General features: G+C 43.8%; 1 protein-coding gene across 1 annotated transcript in view; it reads right to left on the bottom strand.

Annotated features, from left to right (window-relative positions):
* Nucleotides 1-3,610: 3,610 nt before the first annotated feature.
* Nucleotides 3,611-19,543, bottom strand: part of DDO (D-aspartate oxidase) — a 30,817-nt gene continuing 14,884 nt past the window's right edge. The window contains exon 5 of the mRNA XM_003935965.3: nucleotides 3,611-11,220. Within this exon, the coding sequence (XP_003936014.1) occupies nucleotides 10,653-11,220 (568 nt within the window). The 3' untranslated portion in view covers nucleotides 3,611-10,652. The remainder of the gene's footprint in view (nucleotides 11,221-19,543) is intronic.

Raw genomic sequence — 19,543 nt, 5'->3', positions numbered from 1 at the left:
GCTACAAGATGACAATAATAAAAACAGCATGGTACTATTACCAAAAGCAGACATGTAGATCCAGGAAGCAGAATAGAAACCTCAGAAATAACACTACACATCTACAACCATCTGATCTTCAACAAACCTGACAAAAACAAGCAATGGGGAAAGGATCTCCTATTCAGTAAGTGATGCTGGGAAAACTGGGTAGACATATGCAGAAAACTGAAACTGGATCCCTTCCTTACACCTTATATGAAAATTAACTCAGGATGGGTTAAAGACTTAAATGTAAAACCCCAAACCATAAAAATCCTAGAATAAAACCTAGGTATTGCCTAGGCAATACCTAGGTTTTATTCTAGGATTTAGGCAAGGGCAAAGACTTCATGACTAAAACACCAAAAACAATTGCAACGAAAGCCAAAACTGACAAAAGGGATCTAAGTAAACTAAAGAGCTTCTGCACAGCAAAATAAACTATCATCAGAATGAACAGGCGACCTACTGAACAGGAGAAAAATTTTGCAATCTACCCATTTGTCAAGGGTCTGATATCCAGAATTTATGAGGACTTAAACACATTTACAAGAAAAAAATAAACAGTCCCATCAAGAAGTGGGCAAAGGATACGAACATAAATTTCTCAAAAAAAAAAAAAAAAGACATTTATGTGGCCAACTAACATATGAAGAAAAGCTCAACATCACTGATCATCAGAGAAATACAAATCAAAACCACAATGAGACACCATCTCATGCCAGTTAGAACGGCGATTATTAAAAAGTCAGGAAACAATAGACGCTGTCAAGGCTGTGGAAAAATAGGAATGCTTTTACACTGTTGGCGGGAACGTAGATTAGTTCAACAATTACAGAAGACAGTATGGTGATTCCTCAAGAATCTAGAACCAGAAATTTCATGTCTAATTCTGCTAGAACCAGCAACCCCATTTCTGGGTATATACCCAAAGGAATATAAATCATTCTACTGTAAAGACACACGCACATGTATGTTTATTGCAGCACTATTTACAATAGCAAAGACATGGAAACAACCCAAATGACCATCAATTACAGAGTATATAAAGAAAATGTGGTACATATACACCATGGAATACTATGCAGCTGTAAAAAGGAATGAGCTCACGTTCTTTGCAGGAGTATGGATGAAGCTGGAAATCATCATCCTCAGCAAACTAACACAGGAACCAAAAACCAAACACTGCATGTTCTCACTCATAAGTAGGAGTTGAGCATTGAGAACACATGGACACAGATAGGGAAACATCACACACCAGGGCCTGTTGGGCAGTGGGGGTTGAAGGAAGAGTAATTAGAGGATGGGTAATTAGGTGCAGCAAACCACCATGGCACACACATACCTATATAACAAACCTGTACATTCTGCATATGTATCCTTGTGTGTGTGTGTGTGTGTGTGTGTGTGTGTGTGTGTGTGTTTTAGAAGAAATAATGAAAAAAAAAATCTATTATCTTGTTCCCCTTATGGTAGGGGCCAAATCCGAGGTATAACAGGCCTGGAGCCTGCAGAAGGCATAAAAACAGGGGAGAGACATGGCTTTCAGCTGCTCCTCTACCAGAGGCACCCTTACTTTGCTTCATGGCCCCTGCTTCATGGCTTAGTAGAGTAATGCCAGGAAGATATGCAAACCTGGGTGAAGGCACACACATGCTGGCTTTGCTCCCAAGAAAGTTTTCTCCAGCCTGTTTCTTCTAGCTGGTTAGATAATTCAGCTGCCTAAGAATCTAGGCCATAAATGTATTCTCAATCGTATATTCAAGCTGTGAAATTTTAGTACTAGATAGATTTTTACAGTTTTAAGGAATCAGCAGGCCAAAACAAGAGCTTGTTGAATGGGGCCTGCTTTTTTTAAAAAGATCAAATTTAAACTGGAATAATCTATCCATTGATGTTAAATTAATCGCTCACTTAACCTAGTCATTCAACAAATGTTTATCAAGTACCAGGCTTGGTGCCTGAGCTGGCTATAAAGTGCTAAATCAGATATCTCCCTGACCACACGGAGCTTATTGTCTAACATAAGGCAAACTACAGTCCTCAGGGCAAATATGGTCTTCTGCCTGTGTTTTTTTAAACAAAGTTTTATTGAAACACACCATGATCATTTGTTTATGCATTGTCTATGACGCCTCTCAGACTACAATGGTAAAGTTGAGGAATTGAGTGGTTGCAACAGAGACCACAAAGCCTTAAATATTTACCACTGGGCTCTTTACAGAAGCAGCTTGCTGCCCTTGGTCTCATGGATAGTTGAACTCTGCTTTCCCATCACAGTGATTCGCTTGTTTTGTTGTTGTTTGTTTGGTTTTGAGACTGAGTCTTGCTCTGTCACCCAAGCTGGAGTGCAATGGCACCATCTCGGCTCACTGCAACCTCTGCCTCCCAGGTTCAAGTGCTTCTCCTGCCTCAGCCTCCCAAGTAGCTGGGATTACAGGCATCTGCCACCATGCCTCGCTAATTTTTGTATGTTTTAGTAGAGATGGCGTTTCACCATGTTGGTCAGGCTGGTCCTGAACTCCTGACCTCAGGTGATCCATCCACCTCGGCCTCCCAAAGTGCTGGAATTACAGCCGTGAGTCGCCGCACCCAGCTGATCCACTTGTTTTTTTTATAAATTTACTTATACAAGCGTTTTTGGTTGAAAGGAGAGAATCCACTTCATGGGCTCAAGGAAAAAGGAGGATTGTGATAAAATATTCACCCAATAGAATCCATGGACAGGAAACTAAATACAGGCATTAATCCTAAAATACAAGTTTTGCCACACAAATTGGCCATAATTCACTTCTATTAATTAAATAACATAATCTGCATTACTGAGGTCACCACTGGTTATAACAAAATCTTGACTAGGAACTAATAATACATTTAGAAGCTAGCACCAATGTAAAAGAAAAAAACAACAAGAACTCTTGGCCTGAGCAATGCAAAGGCTTTACTTGGGTAGCTTTGACTCTGTTTATCTTAACACTGGGTTATAATAATAAAGGAAATAAGGACTTATAAAATATCACAAGTTAGTCATAGGAAAAGAAGGGACAAGATATTTAAGCAAAAGTCGCCAAATGCTGGATTTTATCTGTGAGGTTTAGATTTTACTCTTTAGCTGTAAAAAGCATTCTTATTATTGAAATTATTACAGAAAAAAAAACAACTACTTTATTGGGAACCTGAAATTCTGCAGCTCTCTTTTTTTTTTTCACCTTCTTAAAACAATAATTGTTTTAAAAGTAGTTTTGGGGCCGGGCGCGGTGGCTCACGCCTGTAATCCCGGCACTTTGGGAGGCCGAGACGGGTGGATCACGAGGTCAAGAGATCGAGACCATCCTGGTCAACATGGTGAAACCCCGTCTCTACTAAAAATACAAAAAAATTAGCTGGGCATGGTGGCGGACGCCTGTAGTCCCAGCTTCTCGGGAGGCTGAGGCAGGAGAATTGCGTGAACCCAGGAGGCGGAGGTTGCGGTGAGCCGAGATTGCGCCATTGCACTCCAGCCTGGGTAACAAGAGCGAAACTCCGTCTCAAAAAAAAAAAAAAAAAAAAAAGTAGTTTTGTTTTTTTTTTTTTTTTTTAATGTGAGGTTTCCGAGGAATATAGAATTGACTGTCCAGTGAGAGAAGGTAAGAAGGAGGGCTGGATCAGAAGCAAGGTCATTCTCAATGCTTCCCCAACAGTTCGTGGGCCCTGGTGGTTCCATCTCTGCCTTTTCTCTTCTTCCTCTGCCTTTTCTCTTCTTCTGCCTGGCTTCCTTGGTTTTTTGTTTGTTTGTTTGTTTGTTTTTATAAATTTGCTTATACAAGGGGTTTTTGTATACCTAAACCTAAACAACTTGGATTGTCAGCCCCAGTCCACAGGTCGATAGCGATTTCCCATCACTGGGAAATCCTTAGTGCGAATTCTTAATCTGACTGTTGTAGGGGCCAAGGCAAATTTTCCTCTTGACCCTCTAATGGTTCACTGGAAACCAACTGATAAAAGGCAGATTAATAGGGGAAAAGGCATACAAATTTCTTAACGTGCACAGGGAAGAATCAGAGTGAGTCTCCACCATGCAATGGGGTACAGATGGTTCTATACCTTTTTCTTAAGGGAAAGAAAGATGGGAAAGTGTAGATGATTTTAGGGGAGTTGTAAATGATTTGTAGGGGAATTCAATGGGTTTAAAGAACATATACTGGTCTGGGATAAAGTTTGTTGGGCCTGCAGAGCAGATAGTGGTTTGTGACAGAAGTCTGTCCAGGTGTGTTGACAGACTTAAGTCTTTCTTCCTGTCATATGAGTTCAGTTCATGAAAACTCAGGGAAGGGACCAGAGGTAATTGATTTTTTTCTTTGGTGGTTTGGACTTTAGGCAGATAAGGGAACTTCAGAGAGCAGCTGCATTCTGTGCTTCGGGAGAGACAGAGGATTGGGATAGAAGAGATCAGAGAGACCTTGAGACATCTTCAGTTCAGCATGTCAAAGTGCCATATTCTGGGGTTTCAGTTTCCGAGCCCGAACACTGGCCTAACTCAATTTATACTTTGATACTTTTGTAAAGCCTGCTAAAACCTTGACTTTTACATTGCCACCAAGACCAAAGACTACATTCCCGGCTTCCCTCAAATCTCAGTGTAATCCCAAGGCTAAATCCTATGAAGTAAAATACAAGCAAAAGTGTTATGTGAACCTTCTGGGAAGTGTCCTTGGAGGGTGGATGTAGTGATGTGATGGCCGGAGCTCTGACTGCCCTGTTGGATGTGAGCAAGGGGCCACAACCTCAAGATAGCATAGTATGAGCTGGAAGGAGCCTGGATCACTGATAACTACTGGAGACCCCAACAACAGCCCTAAACTGCCTATAGCTAGGCTTCTTTTATGTGAGCGAAATACATGCTCACCTTGTTCAAGCAAATATTTAAGGGGGTTCCATTACCTGCAACAGAGCCTAAACCTGACAGTTCCTCTGATCCAATAAGCTGTGACCAGAGAGGCAGGGCCTGTGGAATACTCCCAACATGGTGATTCTTCCAGGCCCGAGCAGATTTCCCAGGAAAGGAGGCCTGGGCAGAACAGGAGGACCATGTGGAGTTTCAACCATGATGGTTGAGTTCCATTGCCAGACAACTTGAGGCTGCAAGGAAGAGAAATACTGTGATACGTGAAAAATTGGGGAATGGGCTCATACCATAGAACATGCACCAGTATAAAAAATTATAATTCAAGGGGAACAAAAATGACAATTCAAGGCTCTGGGAGGTGGAATTGTGGGAATCATGGCTGCAGGCCAGGTTGACAGGTGCCCGAGTAGACGGAAGTCAATTGTTCTGCTAATAATTGAAGAAACATTGGTTATATTTATAAGAGATCTGGTTAACTCATTCCCTTTAGCTACTTAGGGCTGTGATTTATAGGCAGCAAAGTCACTTAGGATAATAAACCCCCAGGTCTGGTGGCAAACTGCTGAGATTTTTCAAGAAGAAAGAGACCGCTTAAATATCTCAATTGGCTTTTCTTGAGTGAATGATATCCTGAGGAAGCAGGTTTCAAATGTGTCTCCATCATTCACACCCTCAAGAAGAAAGATGAGAGAAATAAAAAATGCCACATTCATTTCAAATATTTGACAAGTTATGAAAGTCCTGGAACAGGTTTCTAAGAACTACAACTCCCAGTGGACACAGGTTCCACCATTCTTTTGTTCCTTTTTTCTAAAAGCTTTTAATTGATTGAGAAAAACTGGTTCAAATATCAGTTGATTTGAATGCATTATTCAATGAAAGGAAGAATATATGTCATTTTTAAAAACAGCCTTTCTTCTATACAACTGTGTCCAACTGGGCTATGGCCTTTCTGTTTAACTTTTTTTTTTTCTTCCTAAGCAAGTAAAATCCCAAAAGTTTTAAACAAATCCTAAAAGTTTGTGCTTGTGCATAACCTTTGCCTGCTGAAGCAGCACACGGGCAATGACAGAGCTCAAAGCAGCCTTGTTCCTCTGGGTCACAGACACAGCAGGCAGACACCCAGCCACAAAGGCCAGACACTTGAAAGCAGAGATTTAAGAAGGAAATCAGTTGTTCTCCATGTTCAGAAAAAATAAAAGATGTTCTGAAATAGAAAACAAGAAAGAAAAAAAAGAAAAGCAGTTTATTCTCAGGCAGTAGCCCTGATCACCCTGGAAGACCTCAACTTATATAAACATCGAAATCTTTGAAGTAAATGACGATCAGCTGTGATGGTTAATTTTATGTGTCAACTGGACTGAGCTAAGGGTGCCCAGCTAGCTGGCAAATGCATTGTTTCTGGGTGTATACATGAGGATATCTTTGGAAGAGATAAGCATTTGAATCAGTAAGCTCAGCAAAGGAGATTATCTTCACCAATGTGAGTGGACATCATCCAATCTGCTGAGGGCCTGAACAGAAGAAAAAGGTGAGGAAGGACAAATTTGCTGTCTGAGCTAGGACATCTGTCTTCTCCTGTCCCTGGACATCAGCACTATTGCCTTCAGACTTCCTCCACAGGCTCCTCTGGATCTCAGGCCTTCAGGTTTGGGCTAGAACTACATCAGTTCTCCTGAGCCTCCAGCTTGCAGACAGCAAATCATGGGATTTCTCAGCCTCCATAATTGTGTGAGCCAACCCTCATAAGAAATTTCTTTCTGTATGTCTACATATGTCCTACTGGTTCTGTTTCTTTGGAGAACCCTAATATACCAGTCAAATGAGAAATGCAAAGCCTATTTCTTTAGATTTTACTATGGCAAGGGAGTCAGCCCACCACACTTACATTTGGCAGAGATTCCAATGTAGGCAGAGGGGTGAGAAAGCTTCACAATAGAACAAAGAGAAGACTTCACATATGTCCCGATTGGCATGGGGACACTGTAGGTGAGTTAACTGGAAGCAGAGCATCCTATGTGGTTGGTCCTAAGTTAGAAGTGGGGGCAAATGCATTTTTTTTCTCTGATTTGTTCTAAGTTAGTAGTTGGGGCCAAAATTAGGGATGCTGTCAATTATTAATCAAGTCCTGGCTGTTTTGTGCCAATTGTTACACAAGTTACTATCTTTCTGGATTATTTCTAGAGATAGCAATCTGGCTTCCTGCAAGTCTGATATACTCACATAGCAGGCTGGCTTCTTGTGTTATTTATTGTAGATAAGGGAATTGGTCTCCTGGGCAGGTTGCTACAGCTTGTGGTCCAGAGTTCTGTTTTTATATATTATATAGGCTAGCCATTGCCCATTTGTATGTTTAGTCTCTTGTCTTTCAGATGAAGACAGATAGCTGTCTTAAACAGCTGACTGATAGCCAGCAAGGTGATTCCAGTATTTCTAGAGAATTACTTTGGGAGATAGCTAATTGCTCTAGGCCACCCTGCCCAGAAATGCCTAAGGATACAGCAGCCTGAGTGAGCACATCCCTCTGAGCTTGATGCACCGAGATGGCAGGGAAGGATAATGGTGACGCTAGCGGCAGGGGCCTAAGAGGAGAGGAGGGAAGAAGTGCTCAGTGCTTCTCAGCCCTGGCTCTCTGTTAGAATGTTGCAGACAGCTTTAAGTAAACACATGTGCAGCAACTCTGCCCCACCCACCAAAGATCCTAATTTCATAAAGCAGGGCTGGGCATCAACATTGTTTAAAAACTTCCCAGGTGATTCTAAGGTACAGCCTGGGTTGGCAGCTGCTGACCAAAATGAATATTTCAGAGACAATGGGAACAAATATTTAGCAATTAGTGAAAATGAAATCAGGACATGCAGCCATGACCACTTTCTCAAGAAGCCTCCAATCTTGCATTCTTGTAGCTTTCTGCTTTAGAAATATAAAATGCAGGCCGGGTGCGGTAGCTCACACCTATAATCCCAGCACTTTGGGAGGCCAAGGCGGGCAGATCACCTGAGGTCGGGAGTTTGAGACCAGCCTGACCAACACGGAGAAACCCCATATCTACTAAAAATATAAATCAGCTGGGCGTGGTGGCAAATGCCTGTAATCCCAGCTACTTGGGAGGCTGAAGCAGGAGAATCAGTTGAACCCGGGAGGTGGAGGTTGCAGTGACCTGAGATGCTGCCATTGTACTGCAGCCTGGGCAATAAGAGTGAAACTCCGTTTCAAAAAATAAAAATAAATATAAATATAAAATGCAGAGTGAAGCTTAACTAGAGTAGCAAATAGGCAAAGGTCATAGACTGTGAGCCCACTACACACAATAAAAATGTCACGGGATCTAAACCACAGGCATAATGAACAAAGGCGTATACTTAAAGCTGCTTCGAAAGGACTGAAATTCTACCTGTTCTGAATAGTATCCTGCAATTTTAACTACTAAAAATTATTTCATTCTTTTAAAAATGCCATTTTATCATAACATTTTATTTTTCACTGATTATGTAGGATGCATGTGTTTTTAGTCTGTCTAAACTTACACATTTCTCAAATGCTTAAAACAGAATTCAGAAGAATTTCACTTGGGATATATAAACCCCAAAACCTCAAAAGAAGCACACACACACTCTATACACCTGGTATCCATCTTTTATTGCTAGTCATTTCTAAATTTTTGAATGTAACAAGTTATCCGAATCTGATACAACACCACCCCCTAGTGGAAATCCAAAGAAAAGATCCCATACTTGATTTTACTTGAGAATATTAATACTGCAGGGAATTATTATGATCACATAAAACACTGGTGGGCTTCTCTCACTGTCTACCAGCAGAATGTTTTCTGCAAACAAAATCATATGCAAGTTCTGGACGAACACAGCAGTAGCGCTGTAACTGTGCTGAGAGCTTTCTCTTTCCACACTTTCATTGGCAACCCTATATCTCACTCTGGATGTCCAAAATGTATCTTATTGTATCATGTAACAGAAGTCGTCTTCCCCAAAATAAAATTAAATCCCTTTCTCAAGGCTCTTTGTTTTGTTTTTTTGTTTGTTTGTTTTTGAGACGGAGTCTTGCTCTGTGCACAGCTTGAGTGCAATGGTGCAATCTCAGCTCACTGAAATCTCTGCCTCCTGGGTTCAAGCTATTCTCCCACCTCAGCCTCCTGAGTAGTTTGGATTACAGGCACCCACCATCATGCCCAGCTAATTTTTGTATTTTTGTAGAGATAGGGGTTCACTATTTTGGCCAGGCTGGTCTTGAACTCCTGACCACAGGTGATCCACCCACCTCAGCCTCCCAAAGTACTGGGATTGCAGGCATGAGCCACTGCACCCGGCCTCCTCAAGCCTCTTTACCTCAATACAGCACGTCCTTTTCCATCCACCCAAACCCTTTAGAAGATTCATAATACGCATGCACACATTAAAGGCTCTGAGTAGGTCTGAGTCAAAAATCAGGTTAAATTCTTTTAACTCGACAATTCCAACTCTTTTTTTTTTTTTTTGAGATGGAGTTTCGCTTTTGTTACCCAGGCTGGAGTGCAATGGCGCGATCTCAGCTCACCGCAACCTCCGCCTCCTGGGTTCAGGCAATTCTCCTGCCTCAGCCTCCAGAGTAGCTGGGACTACAGGCGTGTGCCACCATGCCCAGCTAATTTTTGTATTTTTAGTAGAGATGGGGTTTCACCATGTTGACCAGAATGGTCTCGATCTCCTGACCTCGTGATCCACCCGCCTCAGCCTCCCAAAGTGCTGGGATTACAGGCGTGAGCCACTGCGCCTGGACAATTTTAACTCATTTTATTATGAGACACATTCCCCTCCTCCCAATACTTCTTAAAAAACCACAGAATACTCTGATTATATTTCATTCAGAATGATTGTTCCACCTTAATTAGCAAATTAGTTCTTTGGCTGCACATGCTGTTCATCTTCAAAAATGCTTAGGCAAAGTCAACCATATTGCAAGCCAGCTCTCAATCACTTACAGTAATGGAACGTACAACCCTTAGGTGTTTGACCCCAAGCAGCTATTGAATAGATATGACATCCATAGGCGACTTCATCTCTGTCTCCTACCATCATTACCAGCTGAGGGGAGGAAAAGGTTGTCGCTAGTACTAACAGCAAGCATGCTTTGTCTTCAATTAAACGTAGTAATCCTGCATTGTGTGATCACGGTGTAATTTTATTTAGAGAAATGATATTGATGACTTGGTTATAACCTAAGAAGATCATGGGCAGCTCTGCAATTGACAGTGATTTAAACGTTTTCCATACATTATCTCCTTCTGTGAATTTATGAGCCAAATCATATCAAAATCTGTATAGCTTCCTTATTCATATAAATCTGCATAGATCCTTGGACATCAGATCTAAAGAAATTTTACTCTGTAAGAAATATTTTTAAGAAAAAAATAGATCTTTATGCCCTATGTCATTAATACAAGACTTCCTAAATAAGTCTACATTTTGCACCTTTTCTTTTGTTGTTGTTGGGTTTTTTAGAGGTGGGGTCTGGCTATGTTACCCAGATTGGACTCAAACTCCTGGGCTCAAGTGATCCTCCTGCCTCAGCCTCTCAAGTAGCTGGGACTCTAGGCATGCCACTGTGATCAGCTTACATGTTGTACCACTTCTAATGCTGAAAACAAAGAAATGTCTAATTAAACTTCCATGCAGTGGAAAAGTTATTTGAATCTGTTCTGTGCTTTGATCAACAGTCTCTTAGTCTATTTGCTGTCATTTTATGTCATCTACAGCTTTGACTTGGGAGTGGGGGTCCTGAGGGCATGGATACACTCACTGACCAGCCTGGCGGCCTCCAGAGCAGTGCCCCAGTGCACTGAGATGCCCCCGCTCCCATGGCCATAGTGGTGGACCACAGGCAGCCTCCGGCCATCTCGGGCAAGGAGCTCTGTCTGCAGTCGCACGCCTGGCCTGTAGGGCCTCAAGCCCACCTTCTCCCTGATGTCGCAGGCTCCGTGGAGGGACGGCTCAAGAGCACAGCATCGAGAAAGAATCTCTTGGCTATTTTCTGCATCTGGGGACAGATTCCAGTCTCCTTTTTGCCTAGTTCCACCCAGGGTTACATGGGATGTACCAGGGTAAATATACGTCAGCCCACTGCCATCTCGGATAAAATGCTCCACCCAGGGAGCCTGAACTTGGAGCACTTGGCCCCTTACAGGGAAAATCTTTGAGTCTCCTGCAAGCTGTCTGCTTCCAAGGCCTGAACAGTTGACCACGACATCAAAGGACGGATGAAGCTCCCACAGGTCTTCTACTCGCCGAGTGAGTGTCCAGCCTCCACTTCCTTTTATCCTATGGAAGACAGACCGTGAGGTGATCCTTTGTTAGCATCCTGATCAACTACTTCCAGGAAGTAAAGAAAGGAAGCTGGGAATAAAAATTAGATGATGGTCTGATGAACAGACACCTCAAGAGCTTCCAGGGTCCAATAAGGCCAAATTCTAGCCATCAACTGCTTCACATCCTAGGAACTAGGGATTTCTAAAGTGGAATCTAAATGGAAACCACTTTTGAAAATTCAAAACAAGGGAGATTATATGCTTTGACCTTTTTTTTTTTTTTTTTTTTTTTTTTTTTGAGACGGAGTTTTGCTCTTGTTACCCAGGCTGGAGTGCAATGGCGCGATCTCGGCTCACTGCAACCTCTGCCTCCTGGGTTCAAGCAATTCTCCTGCCTCAGCCTCCTGAGTAGCTGGGATTACAGGCGCGCGCCACCATGCCCAGCTAATTTTTGTATTTTTAGTAGAGACAGGGTTTCACCATGTTGACCAGGATAGTCTCGATCTCTTGACCTCGTGATCCACCCGCCTCGGCCTCCCAAAGTGCTGGGATTACAGGCATGAGCCACCGCGGCCGGCTTGCTTTGACCTTTTTAAGTTTTGTAGAGTTCTTAGATTATAGTAGATGCTGAATAAATGCAAAGTTGATCTGGTATTTTAAGTGTCCAAGCATTTCTTATTTATACCACTTATTTAACACCTAAATTTACATCTTAAACATTTTGTCTCATATTGTTAACTTTTGCATGCTCCTTTGTGTTAGCCTGGTCTCCCTAACTAAAAGGTACAGGGGTCATATCCCCACCTGCTTTATGTCTACAAGTATGTTAGCACGAGAAGAACACAAAATATTTGCAGCTGATGAGCTAAATGGCAGCTGTGGTTGGTAATTATTGTATTTTCTGGACGAAGTATATCAATAATGAAAGTAAATGGCTCATTCTGTACCTGTAGTCTTCTTTTAAATTGAGGTAAAATACACATAAGATTTACCATTTTGACCACTTTTAAGTGTAAAGTTCGGTAGTATTAAGCACATTCATCTTGTTGTGCAACCGTCATTACCATCCACATCCACTATCCAGCTCCAGAACATTTTGACGTTTTTTGAGTTGGGAGTCTCACTCTGTCACCCAGTCTGGAGTGCTGTGATATGATCTTGGCTCACTACAGCCTTGAATTCCTGGGCTCAAGTGATCCTCCCACCTCAGCCTCCTGAGTAGATGAGACGACAGGTGTGCGCCACCATGCCCGGCTAATTTTTTGTATTTTTGATAGAGACAGCATTTCACCTTGTTGCCCAGGCTGGTCTGCAACTCACAGACTCACTCAATCCACCTGCCTCAGCCTCCCAAAGTGCTGGGATTACAGCCATGAGCCACCAAGCCTGGCCTCCAGAACTTTTTTAATCTTGCAAAATGGAAAGTCTGTACCCATTAAGCAATAACTCTCAGGACCTGTAATTTTGTTCATAGGTCACTTGTAGAATATAGGAGATTTAATATGAGAAAGGGACTATCAGAAGCTCTGTTCAAAAGACGCAGGCCGAATGCCTGGATGCAAGGCACTGCTAAGAGGGGCCAGAAGGGTGTGAGTGACAGTGCCCTTCCTCAAGGGCTGACCGAGGAATTAGCAGACAGAAGTGTAAATGCTTGGCAGAATGGACTGAGCTCTAAAGGAGAAGTGATGTGGCATCAGAAGGCCTGACTTCATGTCCCAGCTCTGCCTCACATTAGCTTTGAGCTCCTGGCCAACTTGCCTCACTTCTCCAAATCTGGAGGATACCTCCCTTGCCTGTCTCACAGGCTGCTTGTGAGGTTCCAATGAAATAATGGCCACTTCTCTGAAAATGCATCAATCACAATAAATTTTAGAGGACTGATATCAATTAATCACAAACTCCTCCGGGGAAGAGTTTGTATCTTATGCTTCTTACCATCCCTGTGACCCAGCTAAGTGACCCGTACCTAGTAGACTAGAAGTAAGTGTTAGCCAATACGAAAGACAGTATGATTTCCTGCTTGGGATCTGCGATGATTAATTTATGTGTCAACTTGATTGGGCTATGGGGTGCTCAGATATTTGGTCAAACATACTCTGTATTTCTGCGGAAAGTGTTTTCGGATGAGAACAACATTTAAATCGGTGGTGGAGTAAAGCTGATTGCTTTCTCTAATGTGGGTAGGTCTCATCCTATCAGTTGAAAGCCTGAATAAAACAAAAAAGGTGACTCTTCCCCAAGGAAGAAAGAATTCCTTCTGCCTGACTGCCTTCTGCCTGGGACATTGGCTTTTCTCTCCTTTTGGAGTAGAACAAAAACATTGGCTTTTCCTGGGTCTCAAGTCTGCTGGCCTTTCATTAGCTCTCCTGGGTCTCCTGTTTGCCTGCCAACTCACCCTGCTGATCTTACACATACTATTCGTTCTTTTTATCTGGAGAGAAATGCAGGGTGGCATAACTTTGGCATCTTCTCCCTCTGACTGCTGCAATCCAAGCCGTTTCAGGGAGAAACTGGGTAGGGTTGACCCTGAAAATGGAGGCAGAGTGCTTATCTCCTGCCTGCCCCTAAGAGAGCAGAAGTGATCCTCATGGCAGTTCTGAGCACCATCTACTTTCAAGGCCAGATAAACAGGTTTAATGTGACGGAAAATAATGAGAAAAGACAGAAACTTCTGCAGAGGCTGAGGTGGTCAATGATGGTCAGTGAACAGCATGGGTTTGACAACTAATTTGAACTTAGCAAGGAGGGACTCTTTGAAGTGATTCTAACTTTCCACCCCACTTCCTGGTTGGAAAGTTGAATTGAAACTTGTATTAAGATCAGCAGAAAAGTGGCCTTCTGAAGCTGGGTTGCATTTCTAGAAAATGCCTCACGTTTGTGGTGGTGCACGCCTATGATTCCAGCTACTCAGGAGGCTGAGGTGGGAGGATTGCTTGAACCCAGGAGGTGGAGGTTCAGGCTGGGATTGCACCACTGCCCTCAAGCCTGAGATACAGAGCAAGGCACCACTGGAAGGAAGGAAGGAAGGAAGGAGGGAGGGAGGGAGGGAGGGAAAGAAAGAGAAAGGAAGGAAGGAAGGAAAAGAAAAGAAAGAAAAAGAGTGAGCCTCACATTGATGAGTGAAAATGGAAAAGATCAACATTGCTGCTCACAGCATCTTAGACCCTAACCCCAATAGCTCAGCTTCCTATTCCATCAAGTACCAGCCTCAGGCTGTCTCCGCATCCTTGCAGCTTCTCTGCATCTGACTGAAGGCCAGGCTGCCGGGTAGAGCTCCACCTGCTCGGTCTCGCCACACTCCGTCCCTCTGCAGAGACCTCTAAAGTATCTCCACTGAGCAGTTTCAAGAACAGTTTGAAACCTCTGGATTAGACTCATTGATGATGTAACAAATATTTTTTGAGAGGCTGAACTACTCCCAGCACCCTTGGGAGGCAAGAAGAACTCAGAGGCTCCGCTTGCTCTGAGATCACAGGACCCTGAGGCACGCTTCCTGCTAAATGCAGGCTACATTGCCAGCATCAGGGCTTCAAACAACAGAATATAAATGCTGTTGCTTTTTATTCTAAAAATCCAAGGAAGGCCGTGGTTGTTTACCTGAGATGAGGAAACCAGAGAAAAGAATCTGGCAAGCGTCTACACTTCGGGGCCACAGAGAATCGATAAGGCCAATGGATTACCTTTTGGTATAACTAAAAGTAGTTAAAAGAGAGAGAATGAAGCTGGTGTGACTGTTTTGTTTGTTTGTTTTGTGAATAAAACTACTCATCGATAAAAAGCATTTAATGCAGCAAATTTTATGGGGATAGTTTTTTTTTTGTTTTTTTTTTTTTTTTTTTTTTTTGGCTCTCTCAGTAAGAATAACCAATTTAGAAGCTTAAATTATATTGTTAGACATATAATAAATATTTTTAAAACTAAAATAACTCTGTAAAGGTTTTTTTTTTCCCATAACATTGGCAAAGAAAGAAGAGTAAATTGGAGTTTGGTAGTAATACTGACCAACACATTTCAGTGTTTTTAGAATCTTCTAAAAAGTGAACACGAAGAAAAGACCTTTAAAAACGGCTTAGGAGGGCTCTACCCTTTACCATCCATATGACCTTGGTCACGTTATTCCACTTCTCAAAGCTTTAATCACATATCCATAATTTGGGGGTAATAATACTGATTTCCTTAGGCTCGTGAAAATGAAATGAGACAATGTCTGAAAAAAGCATAACACTGTGCAGAACACACTGCAGCTGCTCAATAAAGACTTTTTATTTTTTTTAAAAAAGTGCTTAGGGTTTTTTTATGCAACTATAAAAACAAGACCCAGTGCATCATCTGAGTATTCCTGCCCTCCATACCTGTATATCACTTACGTTTCATTAAGGATGATATTTCAATTTTGGAAAGTTTTAACTGATCATTATTTGATCATTATTTTGATTTTGTGGGGTTTGTTTTTATTCTTACATTGTAGATTCCATGTGTTAATATTTGAACATTATGTTCTGTGCTCCAGATATCCTAATTAAAACTCAGAATTATTTTCCTAATTCAGGAGAATAAGAGAATCTGCCAGCCTTGGGATTTCAGCAAATTTCTAAAACTCACTGAAATTGTTTCCTAGGGATAAGAGTGCCTAGCTTACAGAGTTTTTATGATGATTATGCAAGAATTCAATACATGCAAATGTCTTTCTTTTTCATTTCAAGGGTTCCCTGCTGGTCAAGCTACTAATAAAAGTCCAACCTGTGCCTGCTGACTTCTTAAGCTATCCTAGTGGCTGGGCCTTGTCAGGCTTGCTGTGCTGGATGCTCCCAGGCCCTGGATCCCAGAGGGATACTTACTAAACGTGTGGAGACTGGTCACCTTTACACCGTTGCAATGCAGCCACATAGTGATGCCCAGTCATTATTATATATCCCATGGGCAATGCATCAGATGGCACCAGTTCATAGGAGGGAACTGTACCCAGAAGTCAGATGTTAAATCAGGTGACCAAGTGCCTACCAGGCTGCTTTTATGACCATATGAGGTAGTTATCTGGAAGTCTGAGGTCACATGGTTGGAGGTACAAGAAGCATGGTGACTTTCTTCTTGGGGCTTCTTGCAACTGAGCAAGACCTCATCCTGGAGAGTGTATATCCTTGTCCCAACCTCCCATGAGGAAATGGGGTTGGGGGTCACTCAAGAAGCAGGGCTCATGAAATAGCCCAAGCCCAACATCCTCTGGTCCTCACCCTAAAACATAAGAGTGTTCATTTCCCCAAGCTTAAGTTAGCTCCCTGCTGGACCGCTTCAGCCTGACCCACGAACATGGAGGATGGTTGTCCTCAGCGCCCTTCCTTCACCTCACTGGGAGTTTCAGAAAGGAGTTAATGCCCAAATTGAGTTGACTGTGCCCCTGAGAAAAACAAGGGTCCACTAAGCAAATTTTAAATGCATATACACACACACACACACACACACACACACACACACACACACACACTCAGCCTCTCAGGAGCAAAGAGTCCCCTCATCCCCTCTGGCTCTTGGAATCAGAGACAAAATTCCCATGCCCCACTGAAGCTGAAGCCATGGTGAGAAAGGAATCTTGGGTAGCACTAAACAGGGAGGTGGGGCTGTGACCTGGAGACCCCATGGCTGGCAGCAGGGACGGGGGAAGACACATGGCTGGCTAAGGGGTTAATGATGGTGCCGAGGAAGTCAGTTTCTTTCATTGGCATTGCTGTGAGTCAGGCCGAGCAGTAGAACACAACATTCAGGAGAAGAAAAAGTTGGCGCCAGAGGAGTCTCCCAGAGAAAGTCACAGAGAGACCTAATCAGACAAGGGGCAAGGGAAGTGCCGGGCAAGGAGCTCAGTGGGACCAGAGCTGCGGCCAGCATGGGGGCCTCCTAGAGGACACAGGATAAGCTGTGGCCTCTTGGAAACAGATCCATGTGTCCATGTTACAGGGCCCAGCACAGAAGTGGGCCACCCAGTCTTCTGAATGTCATCAGAGGCAGGACAATCCCGGTCCCTCCAGGAGGATGGATTTAGGTAGACTGCCCGGAGGAAGACTTACTGCCTTGCTGATTCATTTCCTGAAAGGCACCAGTAAAAAAGCAGCAGAATTGAGCTCCACTGGCAGAATCTGATATAAAACGTGACCTGCATGGGTGATTCATACTCTGTGGGGTTTTTGTTTTTGTTCTGTATAGTATTGGGCATTATTGTCTTATTTTTTCTTTGAGAAGGAGATGATCTCTTCTATCTTTTGAAAAATAATGCAGATCTAATTTGCAGCATAAAAATTTTTTTGTGTGGGATTTTGTATTATTTCAGAAGAATGGTGCTTAGGCCGAAGCCATGGCTGTGTGGCTTGCTGAGCAAATGCTTATTTTTGAGTGAGAACACTGAAGGCTGGACGCTCACACCGTGTGGAAGAGGCGTCGGTGGCAACCCCGAGCGTCAGGACGGAGCAGGGGTTGTGAGGCGTCCCATCTGCGACACCCGGCGGGAGGCCAGTGGGTGGCAGCCCAGAGTGAGCCCCAGGTGTCGCCCCTCACTCTCACCGGGGCCCACCCCGCCTGAAAGGCTCGCCCTGAAAGGCCCGTCTTGGGTCAGGCCCATGGCGTTGCGTCCCCGCCAAGCCCCAAGCTCCCAGGCGGGGGTCACTTTCAGTGGCGGGAAACGCTGACTGCGGGCCCGCAGCTCAGGGCTGGGTGGCGGGGTTGTTCCCAGGCCCTCCTGCTGCAGCCAGGGGTCAGGCCTGAAAACCCGGCGATGCTGGAACTACCAGGCCTGTCTTCTAGAAGGCGATGCTTTGGAAGCAGGAAGAAGACATCGTTCAGATGATATCTGGTTCGGTGTGGAAATGACCGGGGGCTGCCTGGAGCTCAAACACTCGCTGTCGGAGGAGTGGGAGCCGGCAGGGTGCACAGGGGCGGGCCGGGCCGAGGGCTGGCGCCCACTCACAGTCCCACGTGGGGGACCCCCGGCCCCCGCAGGGGAGGTCGCTGCCTACGACGCAGGGCAGCACCAGGCCAACTGGGAGACTTAGGAGGATTCCTCAGAGAAGGCGACTGTGCGCTGGGGGCTGAGGCTGGCATGTCCCTGCCTCTGCCCCCTCCCACAGTGACACCCCTTCAGGTGCCCTGGGCCTTCACGCCTCGTCCCTGCCCCATCAGAACTCTCCTCATCCACCCAGGGTCTTATCAACAATTTGCCCTTTAAAGCAAAATGAAAGCAACTGAGCCCTCTCCCCCAGGAGGGGTTACATATTTGCATTCCACTTCTAGGCTTTAGAGCCAACGCTTTAATGAGAGTTTGGGCAGAAGAGTTTGTGAAGAAACGCTTCACACTCCCTTCCCTGATTACCCATAAGCTCAAGGCTATCACTAGGACTTAAAACTTACTCTGGCTCATCTGAGCTGTACCTTCTTTCAGCTGGGCACCCGGAGGACCCGGATCTGGCCCTACTCCAGCCATGCCCTTCTTCTTAAGGAAGTATTGGGGGCTCCTGCATGTGCCCACCTAGAACCCTCTCCCTTCACTTCCAGCCTGTCTTCTGGGGACCCAGGATCCCAATACCCTGTCGTCTTCCAGGGCCTTCATTGTCTTCCTCCCAGGGGCAGACCGTGCCACTGTGTGCACCCCAGAGCCCAAGGAGTGGCCCAGGACAACTGTCTTCAGGGAAGATATGGATGGAGTGCAGGTGTTTCCTGCCACGTCCCTGGGTCTCCTTGCTGCCATGTGAACATGCAACACTCTGAGGAATCTATCAATTCTAAATGCCAACTTGGCCTTCCTGCTGGTGTGGTAGAGGTTGGTCTGATATTGGGTGTGTTCTTTAGCTACACCTCAAATCAGGATTTACATTGCAACAGACAGAAAATTGAAGGGGACAGAGGAAAAAAGAATGGAAAAAAGAGTAAAGACAATTTCTTCCTGCACTGAATTCATAAATTTAAATTGTGGCATTGCCTCAGGTTTGTGTTAAGGGAAAGATGGTGGAAAATATTCATGAAAAGAAAATATTTTTCTTCTCGCAACTGGGTGTGTGTGGAATTTTATTGTTCCCCTTAAGTAAAACAAAAGCTTTTTTTTAAAAAAAAAAAAAAAAAAAAGCAAATCAAGTGAACATATCAAAAAGACACAGGAGCAGTTTGAAGGGGCTCCTACACAGCTAATCTTGGACAATTTGAACATCAAAATAATAAGAGGGAGTAGATTATAATTCATTTAATAAAATAGGTATCCATTGGTTCACGCTGATATAAATAAATATAGGAAAAGGAAAACTTTGCAGTAGAAAACACGCTATGTAGATGGAGTTATGAAATGATTACTTGGCAAACAT

Source organism: Saimiri boliviensis, chromosome 4, assembly GCF_048565385.1.
Source record: "Saimiri boliviensis isolate mSaiBol1 chromosome 4, mSaiBol1.pri, whole genome shotgun sequence".
In the NCBI taxonomy this organism is placed as follows: domain Eukaryota; kingdom Metazoa; phylum Chordata; class Mammalia; order Primates; family Cebidae; genus Saimiri; species Saimiri boliviensis.
The sequence above is the reverse complement of the archived record's forward strand: the minus strand, read 5'-3'. Positions and strand labels throughout refer to the sequence as shown.